A 15,186-nucleotide genomic window follows, 5' to 3' on the forward strand; every position below is an offset into this window, starting at 1 on the left:
AAATTTGTAATCTATAATAGCTTGAAACTGATTAGAATCCATCATAAGGTCTTTATTGGAAATAATGTATCTATTGAAGTCAAATTGAATAGTGTGAACTATACACTTTTTTATCTTGATTAATAATTTTAAATCTTCTTGATGATGAAAAGTCTTGTCTTGCTCAAAAAGAGGTTTAAAATATTTCATGTCAATTTACATAGGCTTTGGTTTATATGAATAAGCTTTTGAAAACTTAAAAGGTATCATCATAGCTTGACTTGTATCTCTCCAATCAAATCTTTGTTCTTGTTGACTTTCAAAGAGTCAATTGTTACATGCAATGGCTTGATCAATAAATTACTCTAATGAATTTGCTCTCAACATTGCCAACAATAAATCTTTGATATTATCTTTTAATCCATATCAAAATTAATAAAGACTTTGTCATTCCAATCCTTGTTGCAAGCAATATTTTGGAATTCAATAGCATATGTGGTAGTTGAACATGATTATTATCATAGAGATACAAGTTTGATCATTACTATTTTTATTATTTTTTTAAAATATAGCCATAAATAATTTCAAAAATAAATTTAAATCATAGAATAGTTGTAAGTCTTTTTCTGCCAAAGATATAAACTAAAAAAGATTATTTATAGAGAAAAATACGCATATGAATCCGACTTGATTAAATCTATCAAGGTATTGAGAAAGATGAAATCTTAAATAAAGCTTTACTTATTATAAAAATCCTTGAAACTTTGATCTTATTCTATTAAACTTCTCTAGTATATTTATCTTTGCCTCCCTTATACTTATAATAACAAGACTCTTTGGATTAAATTATGAACTTGATCTGCTTGCTTCTTTTAGCTGCACAACTTCTTAGCACAAACTTTAAACTTCATTGTTGACTTCTTCTATGGTATAAGAATAATATCTCTATCATTTACATTGAAAATACTTGAGATTTTCATCCTAAGAGTATTGATAAGCTCATAAAGATCTATGATAGTCACAAATCTATTCTCACTTTTACTAAGAGTAGCATTCATAATTTTTTATTCTATAGACAACTCAAAAAAATTCAAAAAATTCAAAAAAAAAATAAAAAAATAGATGAGGGTAGTTTACAACTTTTAATATAAAATAGAAATTCCTTCAAAGAGGGGTAATTTTTTCACTTCTAGAAAAAAAAACAAGAACAATAAGTTAAGACTCTTGTCAAACTGTCAAAGACATGAATCTAAAAAAAAAAAAAAAAAAAAAAAAAAAAAAAAAAAAAACTCAATACACTCTTGTATCAGTCAAAAAGATTATAAAGTCATTCAAAGATAGTAATATATTGAACTAAATTAGCTATTACCAAAGATAAAATTACTAGAAAGTCTTAAAACAAGACTAAGGACAAGAATGGCATTGAAAAGAGTGAAAAAGGCTTCTCTTTTGGTTCCATATATACTATCTAACTAAGAGCTATGTGTTTATGTTTTATAAGACCTCTAGCATGTGTTGACTTATAAGATAAGTTTTCTATATGTACACTATATAATTAGTTTGTTCTACAAGCTATTATAATGTATGATATGTAATTAACTTGTTGATCGAATTTCTAACCTACCAATCAACTACAATATCTGTAAAGTCAAAGTTGCAATTGTGATGCTTCTAGAAAGTTTTTCTACAAGATATAATGAAATTAATCTACTTTTATCTACTTCTACCTAATCATGTAAGTAATTACTAAAATAAATATATATGTCTGTGACATCTACCAACCAACTACAAATACGTGTAAAGTCAAAGCCATATCTATAAAGCTTTCAAGAAGCTTTTTTAGAAGATATTATAAAATTAATCTACTTTTGATTACTTCTATTTAATGATATAAGTAATTATTGAAATATATATATATATATATATATATATATATATATATATATATATATATATATATATTCATGACATCAAATTCTTTGCATCATTTATAGTTGTAGTGACAAATTTTTATGGATTCACCTATGAAGTTGGTCTACTTGCTTCTTTCAATTGCACAACTCCTTGACATAGTCAAATAATCTCATTGTTGACTTCTTCTATAGGTATAAAAATAGTACTTTTATAGTTGATATTACTAGAATGTAAAATTTCTTCTCTAAGAATATTAATAAGATTATAAAGAATTATAATAGTTACAATTTTATTATCATTTCTATTAAATATGGTATCTATAATTGGTATTTTATTCTTATAATAGATTATTTAAATAGTCTATAAGTAAAATTAGAAGAAGATAATTTATAATCTTTAATGTCATATAAAAATTTCTACAAAAATGAATAATTCACTTTTTTAAAGAAATTCGTTTTATTAAAAAATAAAAAATATTAGATAAAAATTAAATTATCTAAAAATATATACAATAATAATAATAAATCAAATAATCTATCTATTTCTAAAATAAAATAAAAAATAATTAAATATAATTTTAAGCTACTAAAAATATGAACTTTAATAAATATAAATATACTTTAATATCACAAAAAAGAATTAAAGTAGATAATTAGAATGTATATATGAATTAGGTCTAAAATGGATATTTTCAAATGCAAAATAACTATGAAATCTTGAATCAAGATAGAATATTAAAAAAAATTGAAAATAATAAAGAAGGCCTTATTTTTGCATCTATATATATTATCTACTAAAGAACTATGTAGTGATGTCCTATAGATCATATAACACATGTCTAATTTATAAGACAAGTTTCTAATATGTTTGCTTTATCGCCAACTTGTAATATAAGTGGCTAAATTTACACCAAGTAGCAAACTTATTAGCCAAGTTGTCAACCTATCAATCACTTATAAAAACCTATAAAGTCTACAAAGTTTTTAGAAAGATTTCCAATACGACATGAATAATTTAATCTAAAGCTATTTATTTCTATTTTTAATTAAATATATAAATAAATATATGTTTTTTAAAATATAAATATTTTAATATCCATCTAACTTATAAAATATTTAAATTTTATTTTTAGATAAATTAAATTAATATTTCTATTATATATATATATTAGCCTATTATTTGTGAGGATTTTGTTTTTTTTTGTTAGCATATGTCTTATTTACAAAAATATTATTATCAATCTTTAAATTATTTATATAAAAAGTAGATATTCAAAATTTACATTGATAAAGAAAAAACCAAAAAAAAAATATCATAATTGATTAATAATATTCTTAATATATTTAATTTTATTATATATAATTATTTAAATTTATTTTAAATACTAGGATTTTAAATTTATCAATAGTTTTAGAATTGAAATCTACACCAAACACATAATACTTAATAAGATATTGAATTATTTAGCTCTTCTTTACTTTTATTAATATATACTTGTTTATTGTGATTTTCTTTAGAAGATTATTATATTATTATATATTTGTTCAATTGATTTTGTTATTTGATAAAAAATTATTAATTTAATTATCTCAATAAATGTATCAACTCTGGATTTTAAACTTTTTGGAATTATAAGCAAATCATTGGTATATTAGCTTATAATTAATTATTTAGTATTCAAAGATAACATGATATAAAAAAATTAAAATATATATATTATACATAATTATATATATCTAATATTTTAAATAATTTATATATATATATATATACATAAAAAACTATTATCTTTAAAAAGAAGTATATAAATATTAGTATGCTTTTATTTTTTGATTTTTTATCAACTTTTAATAATACTTCTAAGTTGTTAGGAATTTAAAAAGTATTGGATATGAGTTTAAAAAAAATATCCTAATTTCAACCTTAGTTCAACTATCTATTATAATAGGATCTATTATTTTAAGATCTTAATTATTAATTACAATGGATCGATTGTGGGTATGGCGAGGTCTTATTAGATCATTATTGTTATCCTTGTAGACCGTAGGTTGATAATGATTCAGTTAGGTATTAGATATTTTTCAATACTTAATATCCTTACCAAATCTTGGTTTGTTTTAAAATTAATTTTTAATTGAATATTTTATTCAAATTAAAGTATTAATATTGGATATCAAAAAAATTATCTTTCTTTTATTTCAATTCATCTTTTTAGTTTTGAGATGTCTATTTGATTGCTAATTAAATCCAATTTTGAATCTAGATCTATATTATGTGTCAATATTGATTCAACTATATTGTTGTAGAATTCTATTATAATTGCTAAAACTCTTTATTCTACTTCTTGAATAGAGAGACAATAAGATCTTTGTTTGGTTAATAATTGGACCTTGCTTTGCAAAGTGAATTTCTTAAATTAATATCATCCAATTACCATGAGTGGTGATAGATGACAAACCAGTGAGATTTTTATAGAATATTTTTGGTGCATGAAAAAATTATGTTTTGCTTAGGATTTTTAGAATTTTTAATGGTGGTTGTGCATGCAATTCTTGTTGCAATATTATATGTGCAATTGTGTTTAACAATATTAATTTAATCAATTTATTATTCTTTTAAAATACGAGAGGCATTTTAAGTTTTGTTTGTTTTGAGGATTGAATTTAATGATTTAATTTTTTTTTGTCTTAGTCTATTTTACTTCACTAGAGCTTAACAATGTTTAAATCCATGACTTATTTTTAAACAATATTTGCATATAACTATGAAAGAAGACTATTATTTGTATTTATATATATATCTATATATACATAAAAGATTCGTACTTGTCGTCAAATAATATTGGATGTGAACGAATTAAAGTTTGGTATGCATTATAGCTGAAAGAGTGCCAATGATAGCTTGGTACCAACAATATTCAACAATAAAATACTTGTACAAGAATAACAATAAACAAATAAATAAAGTTACAAAACTAACTACAAAAACAAAAAAACCTGAAAGTGTCAAGATCTTGTACTAGAATAGGAATAGAATCCAAAGTATTGTAACAATAACTAAATAAGAAATTAAATATGGGAATGGAAAAGTAAGAGGCATCTTGGAGCAAAGTGCAATGAATCCAATCCAATCCAATCCTTGCTCTCTCTCTCTCTCTCTCTCTCTTACTACTTAAGAGTGGAGGCTACGTCAAAGCTACATTGAAGGAGTCATAAAGTATTCTATAAATGGGAAATTCGCCTGGCGTGAAAGAATGTGGGGATATAAACAAAGAGCAATACACATGAACATCAAGACAAGATCCCCCCTGGGAACCCAGATTCTGTGCTCTTGTTCCCTTCATGGGGAACTGCTACTCACTCACTCACTCACAGGCTTTCATTGGAACAACAAACAGGACGACGACCAGGACCCTTCCCCCGTCCAATTTGGTGCTGGGATCACAGATGGATGCTTTATTATGGATGGATGCATTCGTTCCGGCTTTGTCCTCCCAGGTCCTTCTCGGGGCTTCCACAAGGATCCTCCTCGTCCTGACGAGGAATAGGAGGAAGCATGGAAGACGACGCGCTGCTTACACACAACCGAACCCACAAAATATCTTCTTCTCCACATCAGTTTGCTCAAAGCCCCATGGACGTTATTTGAAACCGTTGCCACGGCAGCAGCCACGTTCATCAACAAGAAGAAACACGGGCCACATCATGCTGCGCCGAAGTAGCAAGGTCGAATTTTGATGGGAATATTAGAATTTTGCAATCGAATTGGAGCTAAAACATATTGGACTCGTTGCAGTGGTAAGGCGAAATTCATCCAAAACACTGGATGAAACATAATAAAGAAAAAGGTGAAAACAACCAAATAAAGGACAAAGAAGGAGAAAGGAAGAGAAGCAGTGTGAACGAGGAGGGACGAGAGAGAACCCAGGCCAAGTTGGCATTCGGGACAAGGCATCTTTGAGCGTTGTTCCCAATGGGCTGGCTGACTGGGCAGGCTCAGAAACAACAAGGCTACTTGGAGATCCTGTGGCCGCTTTACGTGATATTATTATTAATCCGAACAGGGGCAGAGACAGAGCCCGCGGTTAGTTGGAAATTGAACCGTGGTTAGCCGAATTAAACCGCAGCAGCAGGAGCAATTGGGATTCAGGGTCTTGCAGTCTTCTGTGTTGCGCGGCTCTCCTGCATTCCTGTTTCGCTCGGCTATTTCGCCGCTGTTGTTGCTCCTCTCCGGATCTGGTAGGCTCTGGAGTGTAGATTATCGAACTAGGTATCTGTCGACACGAAGAACAGCTAATTTGACGTAGTTTGCGAGTAGCTGTTGAGCTTTGAAGGGCAGGGAAGTGGTTGTAGGAAGAGGCGGAGGTGCAATGGCTGCAGCGTTGTGCATAGGGCAGGCGGCGGCGGCGGCGGCGGTGGCAGCGTCGGCAATGCCGAGTGTCGGTTATGAGCATCGTCCTGATGCCTCAGGAGGTGCGGCGTCTGGGAAATCCGGACTCGGAGGTGGTGACAAAACCCCGTTGAACATAGCAAGCAAGGGTTTCTTTTGCCCTCCTTGCATCACTCGGTTCCCACCAAACTTTGTGCGTCAGTCCAGTATTAAGGCGCGCCGCAACTGTAGCAACATTGGCGTAGCACAGGTTGTAGCTGCCTCTGCCACGGATCGTAGCAATCCCGCTGCAGTTTCGGCGGCGGGGCTGTCATCGTCGGCTCACGCGGAAGTCGTCGACGAGCTTGGTAATGGCAGTGCCGCTGCTCCTACGGGTGCGAATGAGGCTCTCCTGGACTCTCTCATTGCTTCCGACGACACTCTTTCTCGTGAAAAATCTTCTGAGGCCAAGAAATCTAGTCGAAGTAAACCAAGCACGCTTGCTGTCCATGGTGGTGAGGAGCATTTTCTACTTGCAAACCTTGCGGCCTTCTATTATTTTTCATTCTAAGAAAAAAATTAGTGGCCTTTCCTGAGATTTGAAAAGAGTGTCGCACTCGAGATGTGCATAGTGTTGTGATTGCTGCGAATCTCTTGTTTCAGTACATCCCATTATGTGGTTAGTGCCAAGTCAATCCCTGCCGAAGAATGAGCGGAAAATTCGGTTTCTCTACATGATGCTGAAGTGACTACACATTCATGAAGTTCGAAGATCCCCGCGATCTACGTTAGAAATTCACGTCTCTCCTTTGGTAAAACGAGGACTTGAGCACGATCGTTTGTGAGCCAGAGGAGTTTGCCAGTTATTCCTTTGCCTTATGCAAACATCGTCCAATACACCTGGTGCGATTCACTTGACAGTGAATTAGTGTTCCAGTGTACCGTTTCTCCGCATTCATACAACTTATGTGTTTGCGTGTGCGCGCCTTTCAATGACGTGTACGAGTCCAGTGCCGGGTTAAGCAACGATGTTGTGATTCCTCTCAGATTTAGAAATAATGTCCATCTCTATGGGTTTTACAGTTTGGTTCTCTATAGAATTTGGATTTATTGTTTTCACGCTACAGGTTTTCTTTTAAGATTTTGTTGATAATTTTGCAGGCGAAAGAACTAGACGTCCAAAAGTTCAAGACACTCTGACAATTCCAATTTGTCAGACATCTACTTACACGTTTAAGGATACAGCCGAATTGATTGCGTTTCAGGTATCTGATTTGAGCTGTTTGACTGAAAATTGCAGAGGGTTTTTATTGTACACGATGTTCCTTAGTTTACGAGTTTTACAAGTACAGTACAGAAGTGCAATCAGATCTCGGCGGTTAATCAACGTGTCGTGACCAAGCTTGCTTACCTGATTTAGGAAGGAACGTTCACTAGTTTTGAGTATGGACGATATGGTAATCCTACGACTAATGCCGTCGAAGAGAAAATCAGGTTAGTTCTGATGCCCGATGTACAGTTTGTATATTAGAATTTGTGCTATTTAGAGATATCAGGTTTGTTCATTGTGATTCTTTGTGCGGCGTAGTACATTATTTATCTTGATAGCTCTGCTGTAATTAGTGAATATCTCCCCTGATGTCCTACATTGTGGACACGAAATATTCCCAGTTAACAATTCGTCTCTGTTTTCTATCGCTGTGGTAGCGCTTTGGAAGGGGCAGAAGCGACGTTGTTATCTGCTTCAGGCATGTGTGCAGCTACCACTATGCTCCTAGCACTGGTTCCAGCTGGCGGACATATTGTAACTACCACCGATTGTTATCGAAGGACTCGTCAGTTTATCCAGACTGTGCTTCCCAAAATGAGTATCACGGTGAGAATCTTATCGTTAGTTTTACAAATTTGTATTTTTGTTATTATCTTGGCTCAGACTGTTTATCACCTGCAGAGATGAAGACTTTTTAATGCACGAACATATGATACTTGAAATTAGAGAATGGTGTTTCGCGAGTGACAGTCTTTGCCGTTTTTGCTCAGTAAATGTAGCAGTCTCGTGTAGATGAGTAGCACGTGAATTGATCTATCATCTTTCCTGCCGTTTTATCAGACAACTGTGGTTGATCCTGCGGATATCTCTTCTCTTCAGCTTGCACTTGAGCAGAATAATGTAAGTTGCAAGTTCCATGGTTCAGCGCTGCCTGTAATCTTAGTTTCTTATTTCTTAACTGCTTCAAACTTGCATCTGGGAGTTTTTAGACCATAAATTTGATGTCATTTGTAACTAACCGGCTTTATGATGGTGGAAAAGCTACTTATTTTCCGTTTTGCATATATTTTGTTTCCTCCGTAGTGTGTTGCTGATGTTGGTCTTTGCATTACTCAGGTATCAATATTCTTTTCTGAGTCGCCTACAAATCCTTACCTGCGGTGTATCGACGTAGAATTAGTATCCAAACTGTGTCACGAGCATGGGGCTCTTGTTTGCATTGATGGGACTTTTGCGACTCCTGTAAATCAGCAGGTTTTGGCTTTGGGGGCCGACCTTGTACTTCACTCTGCAACAAAGTATCTCGCTGGACACAATGATGTGAGTTAATCACCTTTTATTTTATTTTATTTTATTTTATTTTTTTAATAAATAATCTATTGTTGTGAAAAATGTGCTGTTAAGGACTAAGCTCCCTTATCCGAAAGGAGTGAATGACTGCCTTAACTAGCAATGTGTAAGCATTTTCGTCATTGGGGGGTTTCAATTCTTCCCAAGATTCCTATTGTTTTCGGCGAGTTAATAGGCGGGTTTGCGAATGATGCAGTTTCCTCGTCACATTGTGGAAACACTGAACAATTTTCATCGTAATAATATGCTCGCATGATTTGATTTACTTCCCGCATTTTCTTATGTAGAATTTATTTTTCAGGTTCTGGCAGGGAGTCTCAGTGGGACCAAACAGTGCCTCTCTGCTGTGCGTGCTCTGCATAATATTCTCGGGGGTGTCGTAGACCCAGTAAGAGTTCACAGCTCTTCTTAAAGGATGAGTGTTCTGCTGTTTTGGTATGACGGCTGTGAAATGTGAGATGAAGTGTGCTGGGCTATTTCGATGCATGTTAATGTGTAGTTTTTTACATTTATTTTTCTAGCGTGTCTTGATCGAAGTGCCTGGGTTCTACATCTGTGGCTAGCACAATCTCTGATACCCTTTTCTGTCTCATTGGAACAGAATGCTGCATATCTCATTTTGCGTGGTTTGAAGACTTTGGATCTTCGTGTGAAGCAGCAGAACAGAACTGCACTCCTTCTTGCACAGAAACTAGAAGCCCACCCTAAGGTATACCACTTGAAGTACTCTCAGGATCGGAAAATGTGTTTCTCTTTGTAAGGGATATTTCTAGTTAATTTTTTTCCCCTAGCATTATAGAGACTTGGTGTTCATGGTACCGTCCTTCATTACAGGTGGCACGTGTACATTATCCTGGTTTGGAAAGTCATCCAGAGCATCAGATTGCCAAGCGACAGATGAGCGGGTTTGGCGGTGTTATTAGTTTTGAGGTACTGTCACTCTTTTTCATGTTTTTCGCATCTACGATTTTAGTATTGGCCACTTCACTTTCAATGTCTTGCTATTCAACTCGTCCTTTCATATATGAACTAACACCAGTTCTTTCCCAATCACAGATAAATGGAGATCTGGAGACCACATCAAACTTTATTGATGGGCTCAGAATCCCTTACATTGCACCTTCTCTTGGTGGAGTAGAAAGCCTGGTCGAACAGCCGACTATCATATCTTACTGGTACGTTTTTTTTTCGCCCCCAATATTATCAGCGCGTTGAACGTAAGTATTTCCTGGTCACTGCCTTACAATGTACTGCGCAAATGTATCTGGATTTGCCAATGGTGGCTTCTAGGGTGTGGTCATTCTTTCCCTATGGTTTTCTGCTGACTTCGAATTGTTTCACTTCAACGTATGGTTTTAAGAAATTATTTCTTCCAGAACTACTGAAAAGGTGGTTTCGTGTCGATAAATTTATCTTTTCTGTGGGAGCGGCAATGGCTTTGAATAGCATCTCAGTTTGGTGGTTTTTGCATCCCAGGGACCAAAGCCCAGCGGAGAGGGCACGACTGGGAATCAAGGATAATCTGGTTCGCTTCAGCTGCGGTATCGAGGATTACGAAGACATTCTCAATGATGTTATGCAGTCATTGAACGCCCTCTAGTGCAATTCGCCTTATTTTGTACCTCATAGTCCTCGATCTCTGACCTTGCAATAGCGTGCACGTTGTTCTCATTTTAGAAGATATGTCTTTGTACATCCATGAAATCGCTGTCTCAGCGACGTGTGACGTGTTCGATAAGGGTTTATCTTTCGTGTAAGCTACACGCAAAGCTTTTGTTTCGTTGTTGGGATTTTATATATATTTTTTTGCAGTCGTCTCCAGTACTGCATCGTAATCTGTCATGATTCTTTAAATTATAATGTCTCAAATACAGTAAATTTCTACTTTTGGATAATGCAATTATCTGAAGCCTGAAGAGACATGCCCAGGTGTTTTAGGAAATGCACTCTTGTTCCGCCAGAGTCGACCGAAGTCGGTATTTGAGATTATCAAGGTGATTTCGGACCCTTCCGGAGGCAGTCACGTGAAAGAACTAAAGTATATTTTCCCCACTCAGACTTGCAGCAGCTTTTCAGATTACCGTAGATCACTAATGTAAAAAGTGATAACTTTTGGAGGGGAGGAGAGACCTTATAACTACGACAGTGGTCGTCTTTTCGTAGACGAATGCCAAGAGACGAAGGAGGAAGTTTTGAGAATGGACGATGGCTCCTCAACACGTCTTACAGAAAACTGCTTCAACTGGTTCCGAAAGTTTGTTCTCCTTAGGACGACGGGGATTCCACACGAACCACCAACTGTCGTGCAGAAGAATTCACGGTACATTATAATCAGTCTTATTTTGGATAAACTCTCCTACTTATCCGGATGATGTGGAGGCATTGTATCACCAACTCAAGGAAAGATGCTGTACACTTATTCCTATACACGCAGACGTTAGGCGCAGGTGTATTACTTAAAATGACCAGAAAAGCGACACTAAAATCAGAAAGTTAGCATTCATGAGGATCCTGTTTGTTGAACAATAAAGTACCTTCACGAATTTCACAGGTTGCTAGTGACGAAACCTTCAACAAGGGACACTGTATTTATCTCGTACATCATGAGGTGAGCGACGACGAGTGACATGAACAAAAACGACACTACGAATATGAATACGGGATGGTACTAAATTTGGCACTGACGTCTCTGGGTCAAAATGAATAATCTATGTCAATCACATGTTAACGTTGGTACTGCACCAGGGCCTGATCGAAGCAGAATCATTGCAACGATTTAAGTTTTTTTTTTTTTTTTTTTTTTTTTTCCCCCTTTCTTTCTTTCAGTTGGGCGTGGGGGAAGCGTGCATCGCATTCGAAAAAGGAATCCGCCGATCGAAGATTCATCGTCACCAGTGCCATCTCGTCAGTGTCGCCAGCTCGCCAGCCATCACTGACCCGCCGTTTCACAGGGTCCCCCGGTCCCCGTTGTTTCCTGGAATGGCCGCCCGGGCGATTTCAGTGATTACTCCTCGCAAGCCAAGCTGGTAAGTATATAAAGCCTCGCTGGGTTACAGAGCATGTATGAGAGTGTGAGGTAGCAGAAATGGCTGGAGGCGTGAGGCAGTATGGCGTCGAAATTCTGGCCTTGGTCCGATTCTGAGCTCCGGGTCTCTTGTGCCTTGGGCTCGAGGAGTCTGTTTTCGGAGATCGGAGGAGGCCGGTCACGTAGATTGAGGTGAGGAGAGGGTCTCCTTTGGTGGTGGGTCAGTCTGCATGGTTGTCTTTCCTGTGGTAGCACTAGGGTTTGCGGTTCGATGTCATGGAGAGGTTGCTAAGAGATAGTGTGGAGAATTCTGCGAAGTCTGCGTCGTTTGGGTCTCTGGCGAATTGGGTTTGTCAGGTTTCATTCGGTTTGGACATTTGGTGTGGGATCTTGTGAAATTGTTGGAAAGTTGTTGTCTATTTGGTTTATGAAGCTAATTATGGTCCATCTGCATCTGCTCAGAGATGTGTTGTAATCTCTTGATTTGTGATTTCTTTCAATTGGACAGGGGTTAATGATCTACTGGCTCTAACCTTCGTCTATTCGTTTCAATTGATAGGAGTTACCACTTCATCCCTTTTCAATCTACGGGTTCCCGAGTAAGGAATCATGGTGGTGAGTTTGTTGGAGTTCTGTGTGCGGAGTGCGATTGACAACTTACAATACCTCTCCGATGTCGGTGAGACCGACATCCAGTTGCTCAAGAGAATTCTGCCGCATTGCAATGCGGACCAGCTTAATCACATTGAAACGTCGACAAAGGTGTGTTTTCGTTTCACATTATTCTCAATCTTGAGTTCCTCTGAATGGTGTTCCGAACATGCACGTGCTCACGTGCTCCCGATGATTTAGGACTCATAATATGCCATCTCGAAGGTCATCAATTTACACTTTCTAAGTTCTGACTTCCCTTTTCCCATAGGGTCGAGATTTGAGCCCTATCACAGATGAACTATGGCGTAAATGTTATGGCCGGAGATTTGGGGAGGATGCTGTGGAAATGGTCAAGGAGCGGATGTCCAGCCGGAAATGTAAATTCAAGTGGAGACAACTGTACCAGGTTAGTTTCCCACTGGGGTTTCCAAGTCTTTTTTTCACAGTCAGATGATTAGTCCTAGGTGGTTTTTATAGGAATACTGGTATCTTTTTTTGGGTTGACTTACAAAGTGGCATCGGAATTATATCAACAAAGATGTCGTGATGGCTAAATTCGTGGGTTGTATTCACTGTTTCGTTCAGGCCAAAGTGAGAGAGCAAGATGAAATTCAGAGGAAGGGTGTTAATCGATTGAGAGAACTGTACAAAGAGCAAAATTCCCGTAAGTTTCGCAGTATCAGATATAGTACTCCCAAATGCTAAATCTAGGTCTTTGTAATTGAACATTGCACAGAGATAATTTCATTTGGAAAGGGTCACGCTTGGATTGTGCATCATTGGTTATTGAGGTAATGAATTGTAGTTTGTTAATGCTGAAGCTTACAATGACTACTCTCTCGTAAACGATGTGAATTTTTCTATTTCCTTAATCCTCACAAATAATAATTCTAATTCATTTGAATCTACTCTCTGTTATTTTCATCGACAACAGAGAAAGAGCGGAAGCAAATTCAGCCGATTGATTTGAAACCACCTGAGAGCAAGCGAGTGAAGAGGACAGGACCTGGAGGTTTGTTACTTCTTATCACTTTTTTGTGCATGTCACTGATTCTATTGTTAATTGGTTTTTATTTGTGATCACATGCTTGAGAGACCCTCATGCGGCTTCTCATAGGGCATCTGTATCCTTGGCAACAGGGAGCTTCAGAGGACCATCTTCAAAGGCCCCTGCAAAGGGTAGACTGATGCAAAAGTCCAGAATGGATTTTGCGAAGAGGTAATTTACTTAGCTGCCGCATTGTCATACGATCCTTTTTGATTGATGAATTCTTGCACATTTGACTTTAAAATGACGATATCCTCCTTTGACTGTAGTGTTTCTTAGTTCCTCTGTACGACCTCGTGAACTTTTCTTTTGAAGATGAAGGCGTAACTGACATTTGTATTGCACCTTTCTCAGTAACGAGGCAGCCAGGCAGGCTTCACTGGCGAAGAATAGATCGAATGTTAATTATGGAATCAATCAACGACCTGGAGGCTCTTCCCGACGCTAATGCCTTCCCCATGTGCAGTAATCAACAAGGGGAGGTGACACATCTTTATATATACACACACGCACTCATTACTTTCCGTGATGTACATGCTCCTGGCTTATCCAGATTTAAGAGGAGTTTATCATCAGGTTTCACCATTCTATAACACTGTATAGCATGTAGTACATAGTCCATTAGCAGTTACTTTCCGTCTTCTCGTCAGGCCGTTTTCATTGTAGACTCTAGCAGACGGTGCCTTCCGAAGGCAGACAGGAAAATCTATAGTTGAGATGCAGTGCCATTATCTTGATGATACAAGAAGTGATTGACATTTCCACAGTTTAGTGTATCTCCATTGTGACCGAATCCACAGAATATCCATGTTGCTCGCAGCTGTCTCCATGTACTATACTGTTGCGTTGTCGCTTTAGTCATCATATGAAGTGTTCAAATTTTTTGACATATCATTGAAACCTCTTCTGTAAATTTGGCTGCGACAATATACAAACATATATTTATGTATATTTATATATATCCTCAACTCAGTCCAGAATGTATAATCCAACTGCATCGTATGTCAACTTCAAAATAGGTTAACATCGCCGAAGGTTCTCTTCCAATACTTTTGCTTTGTCACTGATATACCATCGTTTACGAAAGAGATCCTTCAATACAAGCCCGTTCCCGTGCATACTTTTACAACAAATTAAATGCAATCACTGATGTAAATACATCTGAGTTCATACAACTTCAACGAATGTGCACACATGCACATATATATATATATATATATTCATTTATCTATTCTTGTCATAGATTGTTATAATTTATTTATCTCAAAACCATTGACTATTATGTAGACTGTGGATACAAAATATTCAACAAGAATTGATAGTATTTCTAATACTAATTATTTCAATTTGTAACAATTTTAGTAATTAAATAACTTAAAAAGAAAAAAAAAGAAATATAAATGCTCAACTTTGCAGAGTTTTCAACTATAAAAACTTCTATTTACATTTGCTTTATTACTTATTTATTTTAAAATTTTATTATTTTATGATAGTAGGTAACAAATATGTATATGTATATTGTTGAAATAGCAAAATCATAGTCCATATTTCTCTACTTTTTGGTTTCAAGGTTCATAA

General features: G+C 35.9%; 2 protein-coding genes across 2 annotated transcripts; both read left to right on the forward strand.

Annotated features, from left to right (window-relative positions):
* Positions 1-6,055: 6,055 nt before the first annotated feature.
* On the forward strand, positions 6,056-10,716 carry LOC112273301 (cystathionine gamma-synthase 1, chloroplastic). The gene is made up of 11 exons (XM_024501911.3): positions 6,056-6,776; positions 7,423-7,526; positions 7,682-7,755; positions 7,969-8,137; positions 8,372-8,431; positions 8,648-8,851; positions 9,183-9,269; positions 9,483-9,590; positions 9,716-9,811; positions 9,938-10,056; positions 10,358-10,716. Exons 1-11 carry the CDS (start codon positions 6,263-6,265, stop codon positions 10,479-10,481), a joined length of 1,659 nt encoding a protein of 552 aa, XP_024357679.1. The 5' UTR covers positions 6,056-6,262; the 3' UTR covers positions 10,482-10,716.
* A 1,238-nt stretch (positions 10,717-11,954) lies between these two features.
* Positions 11,955-14,497, forward strand: LOC112273302 (elongin-A). The gene is made up of 7 exons (XM_024501912.3): positions 11,955-12,098; positions 12,466-12,668; positions 12,829-12,966; positions 13,146-13,224; positions 13,495-13,572; positions 13,701-13,779; positions 13,963-14,497. Exons 2-7 carry the CDS (start codon positions 12,516-12,518, stop codon positions 14,054-14,056), a joined length of 621 nt encoding a protein of 206 aa, XP_024357680.1. The 5' UTR covers positions 11,955-12,098; positions 12,466-12,515; the 3' UTR covers positions 14,057-14,497.
* Positions 14,498-15,186: the final 689 nt, after the last annotated feature.

This window comes from Physcomitrium patens, chromosome 20 (assembly GCF_059467195.1).
Source record: "Physcomitrium patens ecotype Gransden chromosome 20, ASM5946719v1, whole genome shotgun sequence".
Classification (NCBI taxonomy): domain Eukaryota; kingdom Viridiplantae; phylum Streptophyta; class Bryopsida; order Funariales; family Funariaceae; genus Physcomitrium; species Physcomitrium patens.